General features: G+C 41.6%; 1 protein-coding gene across 8 annotated transcripts in view; it reads right to left on the reverse strand.

The window, feature by feature from the left end:
• Nucleotides 1–19,257, reverse strand: part of cnot2 (CCR4-NOT transcription complex, subunit 2) — a 139,041-nt gene that overhangs the window by 98,496 nt on the left and 21,288 nt on the right. Inside the window, exons 1-2 of one of the 8 annotated variants that reach the window (XM_038780810.1) lie at nt 14,766–14,784; nt 13,452–13,513 (exon numbers count right to left, since the gene is read on the reverse strand). The exons of 6 other annotated variants lie outside the window; for them this stretch is intronic. In XM_038780810.1, the coding sequence (XP_038636738.1) occupies nt 13,452–13,481 (30 nt within the window). In that variant the 5' untranslated portion in view covers nt 13,482–13,513; nt 14,766–14,784. Of the gene's footprint in view, nt 1–13,451; nt 13,514–14,765; nt 14,785–19,257 lie in introns of those variants that run through there. One more of the 8 variants, XM_038780809.1, reaches the window with a different exon arrangement.

Below are 19,257 nucleotides of genomic sequence, written 5' to 3' on the forward strand. Positions count from 1 at the left end.
GAATATGGTCCAAGGGTCCATCCACATGGCAGAATGGCCAGAAAAGTAAAAGCCCATGGATGCAGGGGAATGTGGCATGCTGGATCCAAAATTGGTTCAGTAACAGGGAACTAAAGGTTATGATCGATGGATGCTTTCACTAATGGACAAGGGCTTCCAATGGCATTCCACATGGCTCAGTGTTGGGTCGCCTGCTGCTTATGATATATTAATAATTTTGACTTAAATGTGGAGGACATGATTGAGAAATTTGCAGATGACACAGTTGATAGCTTAAGGATAACTGTGGATTTCAGAATTATATCAATCGTTTGGATGAGTGGGCGGAAGAATGAGGAATGGAATTCAATCTGGAGAAATGTGAGGTTATAAAATTTTGGGAGGGCAAACAAAGGATGGGAATACTTAATAAATATTCAGAGGGGGTGAGAAAGTGAGAGAACTTGGGAGTGTATGTCCACAGGTCCTTTAAGGTAGCAAGACAGGGAAATAAGGTGACAAAGAAGGCATATAGAATGCTTTCCTTTATTGCATGGGGTATTTAATACAAAAGCAACGATGTTTGCTGGAAATGTTTACGGGTTGTTTTCCTTGAGACAAAGGAGAGGGTGGGGTGACTTGATTGAGGTGTACAAAATTGAGGGGCCGAGAAATAGTAGACTGGGAAGACTTGTTTTCCCTGGTGGAGAGGTCAATCACCAGGGACACAGATTTTTTTTAAATAAACTTAGCGTACCCAATTCTTTTTTTTCCAATTAAGGGCCAATTTAGCGTGGCCAATCCACCTACCCAGCACATCTTTAGGTTGTTGGGGTGAGACCCATGCAGACACGGAGAGAATGTGCTGAGACAGTGATCCGGGGCAAGGATCGTACCCGGGTCCTTGGCACCGTGAGGCAGTGGTGCCCGAGACACAGATTTAAGGTGATTGGTTGAAGGTCTGTCAATGTTACTCTGGAACAGCATAAGAGCAATCAGCTTCCAATTTTCCTCATTAAAAAATGAATTGAAGCTTTATGCCTCAACTACCAATCCAGGCTGTGAATTCCAGACCCTACCACCCTCTGGGCGAAAAGGTTTTTCCTAATATCCCCACCAATCCTTTTTTTAAATGATCTACACTGGAGTGCTGTAATCTGCAAGGCTATGGACTGGATGCTGGAAGGAGGGATTAGAATGGGTGGCTATTTTTTTTAGCTGGCACAGACAGGATGGGTTAAATGGCCTCTTTCTGTGCCATAACATTTCAGGTAGAAGATCAGCCGCGATCTAGTTGAATCACGGAGCAGGCTTAAGGGGCCAAATGGCCGACTTCTGCTCCTATTTTCTATATAACTATTTGCAAATGCAAGTAGACGATTCAACATTTTTTTTTCTTACACAGAGAGCAGACTGGACCTGTAATAAAAGGTCTGTCAATGTTACTCTGGAATAACAGAAGAGCAATCAGCTTCCAATTTTCCTCCCTTGCAAGGGAAGTCGCCTCAAACAAAGACAGGGATTTTCCGGTCCTGCCATGGTGGACTGCTGCCGGGTTTGTGGGGGGGGGACACAAGATTGGCCTGACAAATGTCCATCGACTTCTGGTGAGATTGGACAATCCCGGTGGCAGGCAGGATTGGAAAATTCTACCCTAGGACCAACCTGAAGACAACAGGTTGGGGCCATCTAAGGCCATTTCCCTTATGATTCTAAAGCATGAAATGTACCATCCATCATTTAATGTCAAGAAGTTGTCAGGCCCCTTTCAGAAAGACTTAAGCAGAGATACTTGAAAAACTATAAAATTTTGGCACAAAGTTGCATGGATATACCCCAATTTCTCAGAATAAATTACAGGCTTCTCCACATTTCCAGACATATCCTCCTTCTCCAACACATATACACTACCAATCCATGCATGGTGAAACTCTATTTAGCGCAGTTAACTCTTTTCTGATTCATTCCCTCCTGCATTCTAGCTCCAACTGATGCAAGATTACCGAGCAATTTTGACTGGGGCAGGAGCATTCCTGTCGTTAAAATGTTGTGTGCTTTTTCACTGGCCCTCACCATAAGGATGGAATTTCGAAGTCTGATAACTATTGCATTGATGAAATAAGCGATGCTCTTGTGGTAAATATAATTACTTTACAAACTAATCTTTATTATGCATGACCTAGAATGCTTGCTTCTAACAGCAATAGAAAATATACCAGCTTCAGCATCCTTCAACCTATGGCTATAAATTCACAAAAAATGTTTTTACGATCATTACCACACCAACAATTTACACCAGTAAAAAAAGTAAAAGCTCCATACTCAGATGACCATAAGGCTGCTTTCTGGGAAACAGCAGACTGGTGGTGATTTAACCTGAAGATCACTATAACTCAGGCATGGAGCAAGGCTGAGAAGGTGGGTCTACATGAATAACCTCAGCCGATAGGGGAATTGAACAAGTGCAGTTGGCCTCACTCTGCATCATGAACCAGCTGCCTGAACATACACAAAACATTTATGGAAAGACATTTGCTCTCTGCTCAATAATTCAATGCATCATACAAACATACATATGAATTAGGAGCAGAATGAAGCCACTCGGCATCATCTAACTTCAACTGCCTACCCCTGATAACCTTTCACCCCACGTTAATCAATAATCTATCCTGCTCTACATTAAAAATATTCAGACTTGACTTCCACTGCCTTCTCCATAGAATCCCTACAGTGCAGAAAGAGGCCATTCAGCCATCAAGTCTGAAAGTGCATCCTACCTTACCCCACTCCCCAGCCCTATGCCCTTAACCCACCTAACCTGTGCATCTTTGGACTGTGGGAGAAAGCCGGAGAACCGAGAGGAAAACAACACACATATGGGGAGAAGGTGCAAACTCCAGAGTCACTCAAGGTCGGAACTGAACCCGGGTCCCTAGCACTGTGAGGCAGCAGTGTTAACCACAATGCCACTGTGAGGGAGAGAGTTTCAGAGACACACGTCCCTCAGAAAAAAATTCTTCTCATCGTTTCCTTAAATAAGTGACCCCTTATTTTTGAACAGTGAGCCAGAGTTCTAGAATCTCCGACAAGAGGAAACAACCTCCCCACATCCACCATGTCAATACCCCTCGGGATGTTAAAGGTTTCAATCAAGTCGCTTCTTACTCTTAGAAACTCTCATGGATAAAAACCTAACCTATCCAATCTTTCGTCATAAGACACCCGCCCATTCCTGGAATTGGGAGGAGCATCCCAAAATCTGAACATTCCACCAGCAGCGTCATCTAACACTGATAATAATAATAATCTTTATTAATGTCACAAGTAGATTTACATTGAAGTTACTGTGAAAATTCCCTAGTTGCCACATTATGGCACCTGTTCAGGGATGCGGAGGGAGAATCCAGAATGTCCAATTCACCTACCAAGCACGTCTTTCGGGAATTGTGGGCGGAAACCGGAGCAACCGGAGGAAACCCACACAGAAAAGGGAGAATGGGCAGACTTTGCACAGGCAGTGACCCAAGACAGGAATCGAATCCAGGTCCCTGGCACTGTGAAGCAACAATGCTAACCACTGTGCTACCGTGCCACCTCTACCCACGTCAGAGTGTGCAGATCCAGCACTAGACTTTTTAGTCACCTCAGGACTCGCAACCTGGTAGTTAAAGAAAGTCAGCCTTGATCACTAGGGACTGTTTAAAAAGAGGTCATAGCATAAACAAGCACTTGCAGCAGAATTCTTGTTCTTTCCCAAAACTGCAAACCTAACCTCGCCAGCCTCTCCTCACAAGACAATCCACCCATTCCTGGTACTGGTCTAGTAAACTATCTCTTAACTACTCCGAATGTATTTACATCTTTACTTAAATAAGGAGACCGATAGTGTACACAATATTCCAGATGTGGTCTCACTAATGCCCTGTACAACTTAAGCATAACCTCCCTACTTTTTGGAATCAATTCCCCAAACAACAAGTGATAGCATTCTATCAGCTTCCCTAATTACTTGCTGTACATATTTTCTACTTGTCTTTTGTGACTCATCAGTTTATGAAGTGGGAAAAATCCCCTAAAACCCAGATACAATATCCAGGGGGTGCAGTGCACACAGCAGCGAGTGTTACAAATTAATTTCAATTAGTATAATTGTCATTTCTAAGATTTGCAAATTTTCTGAAAATTAAATCAGTCTCAGAATTCTCCAATTTAGTTTTAAAATCCCCTTCCAACGACCATCAAGTTTCTCCCAATAACAGGAAGGGAACTTTGGCCATATCTATCAAAAAGTGCTGCAGTATCTCAGTCTCAAAATGTATATTTGGGCACATTTATTTAAACCTGCAGCTCATTTGAAAGTATTGATTAAAAAATATTACAAGGAAAAGTTCACCTCCTGATTTCTGTACTTTGAAATATCCACACAGCACTCTTGCCGACCGGGTATTCAGAATTGAATGCCTATAATTAATACAGAGCTATAGATGTAGGTGTATGATGGAAAATTCCAACAGTTTATAATGTACTAAAACTGTCAATTGTGTTGCCCAAGATCAGTTGAAGTTAATTTTCTATTATTTGCATCAGTGTTCCACAAAGACAACTAGTTTAGACATTCCTGAAGACTAATCAAGTTATGATAGCATAATTCCGCATTTATGCAATCCTCAGCTTTTCTGAAAACAAATAATGATATGGCTGCGAAGAAGATAGAATGCAACTTATGATTTATTTTGCAGAACAGCACAAGAAATTTCATTCTGTAATACAAGAGAGTATGTGTGTTGGTTTCTTAGTATTTTTAAGTACCGAACCGTATAAGTATCAATGCCCTGTGCATTAGCTGGAAGTGCAGAAACCAGCCTTGGCTGCCTTTCACCTCTGCCCTATTAGGAAGCTGCTGCTTTTGATGGGACCAGCAGATGTTTAAGGGCCTGACAAGACACAAGGAAAAAATGGCCAATTAAATGCAGTTAAAAGCAGCAAGTCGTCAAAGCAATTGCATTTTGGCATCAGCAGGGGTAGGTGCCTTCACCACCCAGTCCAGTTCCACAAGTAAGACTTGATTACGTATAAAGGGAATGATAAACAACTGAAAATCCTTAACAAAAAATAATTTTGCCTAGTGTCAGCAACAGCATGTTTATGTTAGATAATTCAAGAATTGGATTAATATTAAGATCTTCCACTACACAATATAACTCAACTCCAACCACTAAAGAATCCTACACTAATGATCCAGGGAGACATCTTGGTCTTCATGACCATGACAAGTTAATGGTCAGGCGATTCACCTTTTGCAATACATAGGTCATTTGATGTGCATGCACGCATACTGTACTGTTTAGAGTGCACACTGGTTTTCCATGAAATATGGAACACGCAAGTGCAGCATGCATGGAGTCACTTGACCAAAGCAAAATATGCATACAGTATCCACCCTATAGCACAGTTGTTTTCAACCGAAGCCTCAATTGTAGTCACCCCAAGACTCTGGGTCCAGGTGTTTTACTGGAACCCATGTTCATGAATCACTGCTAGATTGGGGCAGCATGGTAGCATAATTTATTCACAGCACCAGGATCCCAGGATCGATTTCCGACTTGGATCACTGTCTGTGCGGAGTCTGCACGTTCTCCCAGTGTCTGCGTGGATTTCCTCCTGGTGCTCCGGTTCCTCCCACAGTTCAAAGATGTGCAGATTAGGTGGACTATCCGTGCCAAATTGCCCTTAGTGTCCAAAAATGTTAACTGGGGTCACGGGGATAGGTTGGAGGTGTGGATTGGGTGGGATGCTCTTTCCAAGGGCTGATGCAGACTCGATGGGCCGAAAGGCCTCCTTCAGCACTGTAAAATCAATGATCTTTATGATCTATGATGATCACTACACAAACATACGAGCAGTCAGAGAATACTGAAATTTTATGGCCCAGGGTAGCACGGTGGTGCAGTGGTTAGTACTGTTGTCTCATGGTGCCGAGGACCCGGGTTCTATCCCGGCCCCAGGTCACTGTGAAGTTTGCATGTTCACCCAGTGCCTGTGGGTCTCAAGCCCACAGCCCAAAAGACGTGCATGGTAGGTGAATTGATGCTAAATTGCCTCTTAATTGGAAAAAAAAAAGAATTGGATACTCTAAATCTTTTTTTAAAAGACATTTGGTGGCTCTATTTTATGATTTACATATCACACTTTACATGAAGGACATTAAAGGATATAATTTCCATTTTCTAAAATTCATTCAAGGGATGTCAGGTTCATTGGCTTGGCCAGCATTTATTGCCAATCCCTAATTGCCCTGGAGAAGGTGATGGTGAGCTGTTTCTTGATCCGCTGTAGTCCCTGTTGTGTAGGTACACCTACTGTTCCGTTAGGGAGGGAGTTTCAGGATTTTGACCCAGCAACAGTGAAGTAATGACAGCAATATATTTCCATGCCAGAAAGGTGTGCACACTAGGAGGGAATCTTCCAGGTGCTGGTGGTTCCATGTATCGGCTGCTCTTGCCCTTCTAGATGGTAGTGGTCGTGGGTTTGGAAGGTGCTGTCCAAGGAGTCTTGGTGAGTTTCTGCAATGCATTATGTGGTGCACACGGCTGCCACTGCGTCGGTGGTGGAGACATTGAATGTTTGTGGAGGGGATGCTGATCAACCGAGCTGCTTTGCCCTGGATGGTGTCAACCTTCTTACATGTTGTTGGAGCTGCACTCATCCAGGCAAGTGAAGAGTATTTCATTACACTCCTACCTTGTGCCTTGTAGATGGTAGACAGGCAGAGAGTCAGGAAGCGAGTTAATTGGCTCAAGATTCCTCGCCCCTGTCTGACCTTGTATTTATATGGCTAGTCCAGTCAGTTTCTGGTTAACAGTAATCCCCAGGATGTGGATTTTGGGGGGGGGGGGGGGGGGGGGGGGGGGTGCTCAAGGGCATTGGTTAGTTTTTCTCTTGTTGAAAACGATCACCCTGGCAGTTGTGTGGCACAAAACTTACCTGTCTACTGTTCTTGTTGCATTTGGACTTGGGCTGTTTCAGTTTCTGAGGAGTCGCAAATGGTACTGAATATTGTGCAATCATCAGTGAACACCTCCACTTCTGACCTTATGATGGAAGGAAAATCAATGATGAAGCAGCGGAAGATGACGGACCTCCAACATCAACAACTATTTTCTTTTGTGCTAGGTATTACTCCAACCAGCGGCGAGTTATCCCAGTGATTTGCAATGCCTCCAGTTTTACGAATGCTCCTTGATGCCACACTCTGCAATGCTGCCTTGATATCAAGGGCAGTCACTTTCACCTCTAGAGTTCAGCTCTTTTGTCCATGTTTGATCCAAGGCTGTAATGAGGTCAGGAGCTGAGTGACCCTGGCGGAACTCAAACTGAGTCTTCTTTCTCGTGTACAGGATATACCTGGACAATTTTCCACATTGCAGGGTAGATACCAGCATTGCAGCTATACTGGAACAGCTAAGCTAGGGGCGCAGCAAGTTCTAGAGCATGTCTTCAGTACTATTCTTCGAATATTATCAGTATCTTGCATCTTCGGTCATCCCTTGATATCATGTGGAGTGAATCGAATTGACTAAATACAGGCATCTGTGACCCTGGGGAAGGCAGAGATGGATCATCTACTCGGCACTCCTGGCTGAAGATTGTCATTTACCCTTCAATCTTATATTTTGCTCTGATATGCTAGTTTCCCCCATCATTGTACACCACCATTCAGGGTTGCTGTGACAGGACTGCAGAGCTTAGATTGGTTCTGTTGGTTGTGGGATCACTTAGCTTAGCTCCGTCCATCACTTGCTGTTTATGTTTTTAGTTTTTGCTCTGGCATGTCCTCCTGCACTGTTCGTTGAACTAGGCCTGGTGGCAATTGTAGAGTGGGGTTATGCCGGGACACAAAGTTACAGATTGTGGGAGGAGTAAAATTCTGCTGCTGATGATGATGACCCACAGTGCCTAATTTATGCCCAGTCTTGAGTTCTTGAGTTTTTTTTTTCCTTTTTAAAAATAAATTTAAAGTACCCAATTCTTTTTTTTTCTCAATTAAGGGGCAATTTAGCGTGGCCAATTCACCTACCCTGTACATCTATTGGGTTGTGGGAGTGAGACCTGCACAGACACATAGAGAATGTGCAAATTCCACAGAGACAGTGACCCAGGGCCGGGATCGAACCAGGGTTCGAAGTGCCGTGAGGCAGCAGTGCTAACCACTGTGCGACGAGCTGCTCCTTTGAATTATTGAGTTGACCTGTTTGAAATCAGTCCCATTTAGTACTGTGGTAATGCCACACAACACGATGAAAGGTATACTCAATGTGAAGATCGAACTTAGTCTCCACAAGGACTATGCGGTTTGCACTCTGACCGATACTGCCATAGGCAGATGTATCTGCAATCGGCAGGTTGGTGAGGATGAGGTCAAGTATGTGTTTCCCTCTTGTTGGTTCCCTCACCATCTGATGCAGACCCACTCTAGCAGCTATGTCTTTCGGGACTCAATCAACTTGAGGGTGCTACTGAGCCACTCTTGGAGATGGACAGTGAAGTCCCCACCCAGAGACAATTCTATGCCCTTGTCATCCACATAATAATAATAATTAAAAAAACAATCTTTATTATTGTCACAAGTAGACTTACCTTAACACTGTAATAAGGTTACTGTGAAAATCCCCTAATCGCTACACTCCGGCACCTGTTCGGGTACAGAGGGAGAATTCAGAATGTCCAATTCACCTAACAAGCACTTCTTTCAGGACTTGTGGGAGGAAACCGGAGCGCCCAGAGGAAACCAACGCAGATACGGGGAGAACGTGGAGACTCCACACAGACAAGCAGGAATCGAACCTGGGACCCTGGCACTTTGAAGCAACAGTGCTAACCACTGTGCTACCATACTTCCTTCAAGTGGTGTTCAGTTGATCTGACTTGGAAACATATTTCTGCCATTCCTTCACTGTTGCTGGGTCAAAATCCTGGAACTCCCTCCCTAAGTTGGTCATCAGCTGAGGGGGAGGATGGTATGTGGTAATCAGCATGAAATTTCCTTGCCCATGCTTGATCTGTGACTCTATTATACCAAAAGGCTTTAATAATGCGAGACAATTTAGACCATTAGATTGGACTGGGTTGGGTCAAAAATTACATCCCAAAGCAGGGACAGTATTATTACGCCATCTAAATCCCTAATGAAGCAAAGTCTATAAACCCATGAGAAATGGTATGCTAATCATTTGGTTCTCAACAGGAATGAAGCAAACAAATTTTTCGAAGACATCATCCCTTTGAGTATTATTATTAATGTCTATAACTTTGGTTCCCAATTTCGTGGTATAGCATAATTTGCTTGCAATTACTGCAATGCTAATGAGTTTCAATAGATCAAACAAAAATCTAAATGGTCAATTAATGCAAAATCTCGTCACCACTCAAGTCATCCAGAGCACAGACTTCGATGACAATTACATTTTAAAAAATGAATGTGCATTCAGGGTTTACTTAATGTGTAGTGAATGTAAAAATTACCATAATCCAAGCATACTGGAAATTAATGCTATACTGGAAATGAATGCTATCAGCACATTATAACAGCACATACATTTAACCAGAAAACTACACACTTCATATAATTTTAATGCTTTAAATATTCAGTTCTAACTGGCAACCATCAGATTATTTGATTATTAAATTGTCTGGATGGCATAACACTATCTTTAAATCTACCCGAAATATTTCAACCTGGTTATAAAGGCAGTATATTTATTTTTTTTAATAAAATAAATTTAGAATACCCAATTCATATTTTACAATTAAGGGGTAATTTAGTGTGGCCAATCCACCTACCCTGCACATCTTTGGGTTGTGGGGGCAAAACCCACACAAATACAGGGAGAATATGCAAACTCCGTAAGGACAGTGACCCAGAGAAGTGATTGAACCTGGGACCTCTGCGCCATGAAGCAGCGGTGCTAACCACTGCGCCACCGTGCTGCCCTAGGCAGTATAGTTCTGATCATTATTTGTGGCTTTAGTTATTTCCTCTGTAAAGGATAAAATATTTCAGAGCACTACTTGTAAAAAACGAACATGCTGGAATTCCATCAGCGTTTGTAGTGTTATCTCTTATACTGGAATTGGGGTCCTTTATATCTACACTTTGTGCTGGCACCACATTCTGCATTTTCTACACTGATTTCATATGGAAAAGCACGTAATTAGCTGGAACAATAAGTAACACGTCATAACCATATTTGAACATCCTAGCACTCCACAAATTCAAAAGGGAGAAAATAATCAGGTCAAATAGCAACAGAACAAAAAATTCAACCCTCCAAATATAATCAATGTTCAGTACACCTTCAAAATGATCATTATACTTCATAGTAGGCCAGAATGTTAAGACAAATGATTTCACATTTCAATTTCATGATGAATATCGGAACTTCAGATATATATTGTATTGTATGTACCTGGTGTAGTAATGATTGAAAGCCTGGATCAGGGTGTGTAGTTTGTTGCAGTCATGTTTTTAACAACTTCTGGGTTGAAAGACAACTGGACTTTGGGACTAATGGGTGCAATTAAAATATTGTGCAAGTAAGATCATAATTCTTTCCAGCCAGGGATACTGTTTGTCGAAATAGGACAAATGGAATTTTGTTGTAGAAAGAAGGCTCCCTGGGGAGTAGATGATTAGAGACATTTTGTTTAGCCTTTGTCAGATGATTCATAGTTAATAATCCGGTTAGTGGGATGGAGTTAATGTGATTAATGGGAGGAGCCAGGGGTTGAAGCAGTCCTGTGTTTAGTGTAGGTCTGTTGGTGAACAATCTAGCAGCTTCTGGAAACAATGAGTTAAAGATTTGACCGTGAAAGTACAGGAGCTTTTTGCCAAATGCTGGGAAATTCATCAGTAGGTTTGACACAGGCAAGAATCTGCGAGCTGATTCCTGAAGGATCTCTCTCAAAATAATTTATCCCAGACGTCTTTATAAAGCAATAATTTCTGGGTTTGCTAACTGTATTTAAAAGTGGGTTTTGACCCAAAATGGGATTGTTTGATTGGAGACAGAAGATAGCAGTTAGGAGATAAAGTGTTTAATTTTATTGTTAAGCATTGTTTGACTGGTAATTGTAAGGTATATTCTTGAATGATGTTAAAGTGAGTTTAATATTGTGCTTGTAATAAAGTTTGTTTTAATATATCACATCTCTATTTGTGCAAGTAGTTACTCCTGGAGCGAAGTATCCTTTCCTCACAGACTTACAAATTAAATTAAATCTTGGGGTTTCTGTCCAGTATCCGATAATGGTTGAGGTTGTGGTCTGTGTTTGGAATAAATTTTATATTTAGATGTCCAATTCACTCAACATGAAATATTTTGAAAAGGTATACTGAAGCATTTGAACTGAAATAGTTTTTGTTTTTTTTAAAGTCACCCCCATTTTGAAGCCGATTATACAAGATACTTTTCTGCCAAATTGTTTCATACTTTATTACAGTACACTATTGCTACAAAATACAACACTATGAGTCACCCACAATACAAGTAATATTTTTTACAGGGATTGTTGCCCTTAAAAAAAAGCCACAAGTGTAATTTAATAGCATTTTCATTGTAACTGTTTATGTGCGATTTTCAGGTGTGGACTTTTTACTACTTCTAAATGTCCTGTCACAATGCAAAGCTGGTCCAATGGTCTGATTACTGCTGTAGACCACAGAACTACACATTATATCACAAATATTATTTTTCTTAAAATTATCTTAACAGTTGGAATCCACTGAAGTCTAATTTTAAAAATACACATTTTTCAAATACTGAGTTGACTTGTCAGTTTCAAGCCCGAGGTCAATCGGCAATAGATAAAAATGGTCACAAGATAATGGAGGACGGTTCATCTTAGTTTATCCAAAATCATACTCAAGTATTCTGTACCTCCAATCACCACTGCTCTCCTCCCTCCTCCCTCCCTCCCTAAAATCTGTTCTTCATTGATTTCAGGGTTTTCACCACCTAAACCTTTACCAGCAAGCCAATAAACATGTTAATTGTTTATGTGTCTATACATTCCAATAAACCACTGTATGTAAGGAAATGAAAGAGTTTGGGTGTGGGGTGGTAGTGGCAGTAGCACAGATGGTTAGCAGTCTCATCGCTGGAACCGGAATTAAAATGGAGCATTCTTCCAATACCTCCAGCAACTTCTGCCTCAGTAAACCACCCTTGTGGCCAGCCACCTGCTTCATTCCTGTAGTATGCATAATTTAGGAGGACCCTTGGTAACAGGCTTTTCCTTGTTACGTATACCTATTCCTTCAGGATCCTACACTTGCACAATCTTGATGCCAGCCTTCGGTAAGGGCTCATAAAAGACGAACTCTGAATTGAACACCAGATTCAAAAGAATGTACTGCCATAATCACAAATGCCAACTTCTAAAAACAGCAGAGCCACTGCTCGGGAGTAAAAGCATAAATACATATGACACAATCAACAAGATCAAGCCAGAGTGAAAGTTAATGAATGGAAAGAAAGCAAACTACACAGTGAAGGAATTTTACAGTGCCAGTGCTGCCCTTTTAGGAACTGGGCTGGGACATAACAGGACTAACCTGATCCTCAGATCTTCAAAATGAGGTTATGCCACAAGACCTCCAGTACGATTACTGATCATCACTGTAACTAAACACCACAAATGCTTCTTAGTGCATTTTCCCAGCCTCGAGTCTCAACCAATAATCACTATTACTACTACCACTACCACACTGTGTCTCTACAATCATCACCGTCAATGCTCGTGCTGTCTACCATTCATCTTCTGGTTCCAGCCCTAAGTTTTAGGTGGTTATTTTCACTTTTATTCTCACTCTTTGGTACACGTGACAATTAAACAAATCCAATCCAATTCAACGTCTACTCACAATTACTGGCAGTCTCAGTGAGTAATCATTATTACTATCACCACTGTTGCTCAATGTCCGATTCTACTTCATGCACCACCAGTATCACAGACTTAATATCATCACCTCATGTTGTGGATGAATAAAGCCTATTGGCCTGCTGGTATACTCGGTTTATTTTGCTGTTGCTCAAAGTGCTTTTCCAAACAAAAATGTGAGACGCCGATTAGCAAAAAAGGAAAAGCAGAACAAAAGTCCATACATCAAAGTATCCGTGACCCAAAATCTTTATTAGCCTTGAGCACTTGATGTCAAATATTTTTAAAATTCCATCAATCTTTTGCTTTTTTTGAAGGAGATAAAATGTGCATAGTTTTGATGTATTACATTAACTCCCACAAGGTCTCTCCTCTTTCAGGTGGATCTTTATCCCTTGGAACATAGTGATTGCCATTTTATAGCACAACCTGAACCCCCAAGGTTATAAAGATTTCAAAAATACATAAATCAGTGAAAAAACATTTGAGAAGCATACAGAAAAGATGAGCGACTCGTGACATTTTAAGATTACCTTTTTGCACTCAAGTTCGAACCAATTCATTATTCAAATCTCCCTTGCAGCATTATTCCCATCTACAAATAATAATAACAATAATCTTTATTGTCACAAGTAGGATTACATTAACACTGCAATGAAGTTACTGTGAAAAGCCACATTCCGGCGCCAGTTCGGTTACACAGAGGGAGAATTTTGAACGTCCAATTCACCTAACAGCACGTCTTTGGGGGCTTGTGGGAGGAAACCAGAGCACCTGGACGAAACCCACGCAGGCACGAGGAAAACATGCAGACAGTGACCCAGGCCGGGAATTGAACCTGGAACCCTGGTGCTGTGAAGCAATAAGTGATAACCACTGTGCTACTGTGCCGCCCTTGCTCACTGGGTACTGGTTTCAATACTTACGGCCACAAAGAAAGTTACGCAAATGCTGTAGAACTCAGCCTTGTGGAAGTGAATCTGATGAATAGTTTGCATGCTACTTCAGTGAAGTAGAAGTCAATGTCCTGCAATAGTCTGACTCCAGCCACTTTGTTTCCCACAGCTTCTCATCTTAGGTAGAATTGACGTGTGGGAAAAGTACATTTGCTTTGGTCAGAAAGATGCAACTTAGTCAGCTCCAGGCTGGTCACTTTATCAGATATGGCATAGCCCAGAAAGCTTCAGTATATGCAAAATTCATTTGGCATTGAAAGTAGAATAAAAGTCTGATAATTAGACACAATTTCAGCCATGCTGACAAGATTATGCTGCACTGGCCCCAGTCATAGGAATGTTCACATCACAACGCTGTTGTGCATCATGATGCAAATTCACAGATGCACTGTACCAGTTCAGTGTGTTAAGCAGATCAGCACAAGAGGTTGGGCCTCTGTTGCCATTAAAAGAAAGGTTTTAATTTTCCACATGAAGCCAGTGGTGAAAGGGCCATGTATTTTCTATCTGCTGCATGCTGTAATATAAAAATACCTTTACAATAAGTAACTAGAAAGAGTGACAAAATGAATCCAGAGAGTTTATCATAAACGGAAAGACACAACTAAGCAGAATACCAACAATGAACTTGATGGAGCGTGAGACATAAACAAAGAAGTCACAGCGAGAGAGACTTTAATATAATTTTTTCCATCCAAGACCAAGATCATTCAACTATTGACCATGCAAAATAGGACTGACCAACATGGTTTCTCCAAACGAACTCTGGGATTAAACCATCTTAATACCCTAATTTTGGACAGTCTAGCAGGATCTGCATCACGAGTAATTAATCCGTCTTTCAACATTCCAAACTAATGTACCAATTTTGTGTATTTTTTCTCTTATTACCTGCACAGTAGACCAACTTATCTGTGGGGGTACAACTGGACTGAAGGGCCAATGGCTTCTGCTAACACATGATCAATGCACTGAACGCCTATTTGCAGGAAGCTTGATGCGCGGTCTTAATTTTTTTAAGATCTGAAAAACTAAAAGAACAGCAAATACGTATTTAATGGAGAGGATCAGTGACTTTGGCAGCTACTATTTTACAACCTGAATCCTGAACCATGCGACATTGTACCCGGTGTATCAGCAATACCGTTGACAATATTTGCAAAAGCAAGGGCAAAAAGGCCAGGATGTCTCACCAAAGAAGTCAGCAAGCAAACACACCCACTTTGCTAAATTCAGTCCAATTATTGAGACTCCGAATAAAAACAGGGCACGCACTCATAGGCTGCTCACAAAAATTTAGTGCCTTGGCAATCTTATTTCCCCCCTTTTACCAGAAGGCATCGCTTAAAATATGTTCCAATAATTGGAGATTGGTGATATTCTACGGCTTACAGGTTAGATCTTCAGTTACTTTGTTTCCTTCACACAATATAGAGATGAAGCACAGCAATAATTTTATAAGACCTAGAAGGCCAACATTGTTTTTAATATTTTAGCTTTAAAGTTGAATGAATTATTGAATCATATTGTGTAGAACAACTGTAGTAGTATATCTGGTATTAATTATATTTTTATCTACCTTGCCATAGGACTAATATTTTAATCAGCTGTTTAACAATGGTACTGTGACTGTTTCCAAGTTAATCTGAAATTAAGCAACAAATATAGAAATAACATTCTGGCATTTTAAACAGTTTAAAATGTCACATCTGTAAACTTTTCCAACTGATTAGTTGTTATTATTACTGATGATGAAAAACCTTATCATAATTCCAGAAAATTATGGTTAAATTTACTAATAATCTTTATTAGTGTCACAAGTAGGCTTACATTAACACTGCAAAGAAGTTACTGTGAAAATCCTCTCGTCGCCACACTCCGATGCCTGTTACGGTACACTGAGGGAGAGTTCAGAATGTCCAATTCACCTAACAAGCACGTCTTTCGGGACTTGTGGGAAATTGGAGCACCCGGAGGAAACCCTTGCAAACACGGGGAGTAGATGCAGACTCCGCACAGACAGTGGCCCAAGCTGGGAATCGAATCAGAGTCCCTGGCACCGTGTAGCAACCACTGTGCCACCATGATCACTCACTAAGGAAACAAGGTAGGACAAAGGCAGCACGGTAGCATTGTGGATAGCACAATCGCTTCACAGCTCCAGGTTCGATTCAAGCTTGGGTCACTGTCTGTGCGGAGTCTGCACATCCTCCCAGTGTGTGCGTGGGTTTCCTCCGGGTGCTCCCGTTTCCTCCCACAGTCCAAAGATGTGCAGTTAGGTGGATTGGCCATGATAAATTGTCCTTAGTGTCCAAAATTGCCCTTAGTGTTGGGTGGGGTTACTGGGTTATAGGGATAGGGTGGAGGTGTTGACCTTGGGTAGGGTGCTCTTTCCAAGAGCCGGTGCAGACTTGATGGGCCGAATAGCCTCCTTCTGCACTGTAAAATTCTATGATAAAAAGGGCATACATCTTTTTCACTTCTGAAACCTGGTTGAAATGAAGCTCAGATGTGGCTCAGTTGGAAGCACTCTTACTTGAGTCAGGAGCGGAGTTCAAACCCCACTCCAGAGGCATGGACATAAATCTAGACCAAGACACTAATACAGTAATGGAGAGAAGCTCCACTGTTAATGATGCTGTTTTTCAGATGAGATATTGAGCCAAGGTCTCACATGCTCTTTCAGGTAAGCATAGAAGATTCCAAAGTGGTATTAAAAAAAAGAGCTAGCAATTCTCCCAGGTGGCCCAGTCAATATTCACACTTCAATCAAAATCACGAAACAAGACAAATAGTTTTGTCACGTTGTTGTTTGTGGAAGCTTGCTGTGTACAAATGAGCTGCCATGTTTCTGACATTATAACAGTGACGACAATCCAAAAATACTTAATTTGCTGTAAAAAGGCTCAGCATATCCCATGGTTATGAAAAGCTCTATATGAATGCAATTCAGTCATTCTTTCTTTTGGCTGCGGTTTTCATTTAAAACACATTAATGAGGGACGACCAGTGACTGCTCTAAACTGCCCTGAGCATCATTGGCTATCCAAAACTAGAAATCTTACTCACCTGCATTGGGCACCCTCTGCTACATATCCCAATGTCTCTTAATCAATCGCTTCAAAGTTGTGTCATTACTCTTTCCAATTCTTACACTGCATGCTATGCTTTTGTGGAGTCAGCTTTACCAATCCCTTTCCCACCCCTCTCTGCACCTACCAATATTCTGTGGAATGACAGAAGTTCATGAAAACTAACAGTCGATCACTGACAGCTATTCCCTCCATATTGCTCTGCAACATATCTACATCCTCAACAAGGCCCTTGTAGGCTCATTGTGGACAGGCACATTGATATCCCTGACCTACTGAAATCTGCTTACCAACTATGTTTCTCCCCATCTGTAAAATAATCCTATTCAACTAGAAGCTTTGGTGTTCATTTCCCTGAAACTCGCCTTTCTTACCCCACCTCTTCCCAAAGTGTCTTTCTTGCCTCATTCACTTACCCTCTTCCTGCCAAGACATAATGTCTATGATGATGACACCTACCTCTCACTGCCACATTGATTTAGATTGTGGCTGTAAGATCCTGCCTGCCTATCTGACATCAAATTCTCGACTAATTACATTTCTTACAGCTGAACATCAAACAAATGCAAGTCTTTGCTCAGATTCAGTCAATGCTCTTCCCTCACTGCTCACCAAAGCTTCTATCTCTACCTTACTGCTGTTAAAATTATCATCCACTCCTGAGTCACCTTCTGATCAATTTCTCTGAAGCTCTACATACCAGCCTCTCTGCAACAACACAAAATCGCAGAGCAGAAACTGATAGCCAAGTTCTGCACGCATGAATACGGCCTCAACCAGGATCTTGGATTCATGTTGCATTACATTCACACAGCCCCCCCCCCCCCCGCCGATCATCTTGCCTGGACTTGCAAAATCCTACCAACTGTCCTGGCTTGAGACAATTCACACGTCTTTAACCTGTGATTATCCCTCTCTCCAGTCACACCGTCTGGACCTGTAAAGACTTAATTCATGCAAAGACTCGCATTCAAAGTATCATCGTGCATCATTGAATTTGTCTATATATGTGTTTGCGGAACCCACCTCTTCATTCACCTGAGGAAGGAGTTGCACTCCGAAAGCTCATGATTCGAAAAAAACATGTTGGACTTTGAAACCAAAGAGGAAATGCTGAAAATATCAGCAGGTCTGGGAGAGAAAAGAGCCATTGTTTCAAGCCCAGATGACCCTTTGTCAAAGCTATTGGACTTTAACCTGGTGTTGCAAGACATCTTACTGTACCAGCCTATCTGTTTCACACTTTACAAGCCTCAGCTAATCTTTAGCCTTGCAGTCCACATGCCTATCACTGCTACACTCCACTAGCTCCTTTTGCCAATGAAACATGGTGATGGGAATATGAACCATGATTTCTCAGGGAATCTTCTTCAACAATAGGATTCCATGCCGCAAACTTTTCCTACTGAATCCAGATGACTAATTTTCCTTCATAACCTCTTTTCCATGAGCTTTTCAGCTATAATTTTCTGCCACTTTCTTCTTAAACTCGATCTTGCATTTCTCCCAGTTTTTAAAACTTCTCTTAAATCTTACCTCTTCTACCTTGTCATCGGTCTCTTCTTCTGACCCAAATCATAAGGTCTCTGCACCTTTTTCTCCCACCACTGAACGTGATATGGCTTTTATGCGGGGTGTGCTAAAAGCAGCTATAATCAGCAAGTTGCTCGACCATGAGTGCAATCATACCCTAAGCCCAGAAATAAGTCTGAAAATGTTACACTCAAAGTCGCTAAAGCTTCATCAAGGCAAACTAATTTTTCCCAGGGTGCTAGAGATAATTGTCATGTTCTGATGCCCAGCTTCGGCATTCTACACTTCGATATACATTGACGAGTGCCAAAACTGTTAAGTGTTGAGGAAAAGGGCAGTACGGTGGCCTAGTGGTTAGCACAACCGCCTCACGGCGCTGAGGTCCCAGGTTCAATCCCGGCTCTGGGTCACTGTCCGTGTGGAGTTTGCACATTCTCCCCGTGTCTGCGTGGGTTTCGCCCCCACAACCCAAAAATGTGCAGAGTAGGTGGATTGGCCATGCTAAATTGCCCCTTAATTGGAAAAAATATTGGGTAATCTAAATTTTAAAAAAAAAGTGTTGAGGAAAAAAATAGACAAAGTTACCTGTATTGAAGATCTTTCTCTTCATGATACCTGCAACATTAATGTCAACCTTGAATTTGGCTGAAGAACTAATGACATAGGTTTTGCAGAGGAAGTTTAAGGTGTTTAACTAGATTAAAGAACAAAACAACATAGGGCAGCACAGTGGCTAGCATTGCTGCCTCACAGCACCA

Source organism: Scyliorhinus canicula, chromosome 20, assembly GCF_902713615.1.
Source record: "Scyliorhinus canicula chromosome 20, sScyCan1.1, whole genome shotgun sequence".
Lineage (NCBI taxonomy): Eukaryota > Metazoa > Chordata > Chondrichthyes > Carcharhiniformes > Scyliorhinidae > Scyliorhinus > Scyliorhinus canicula.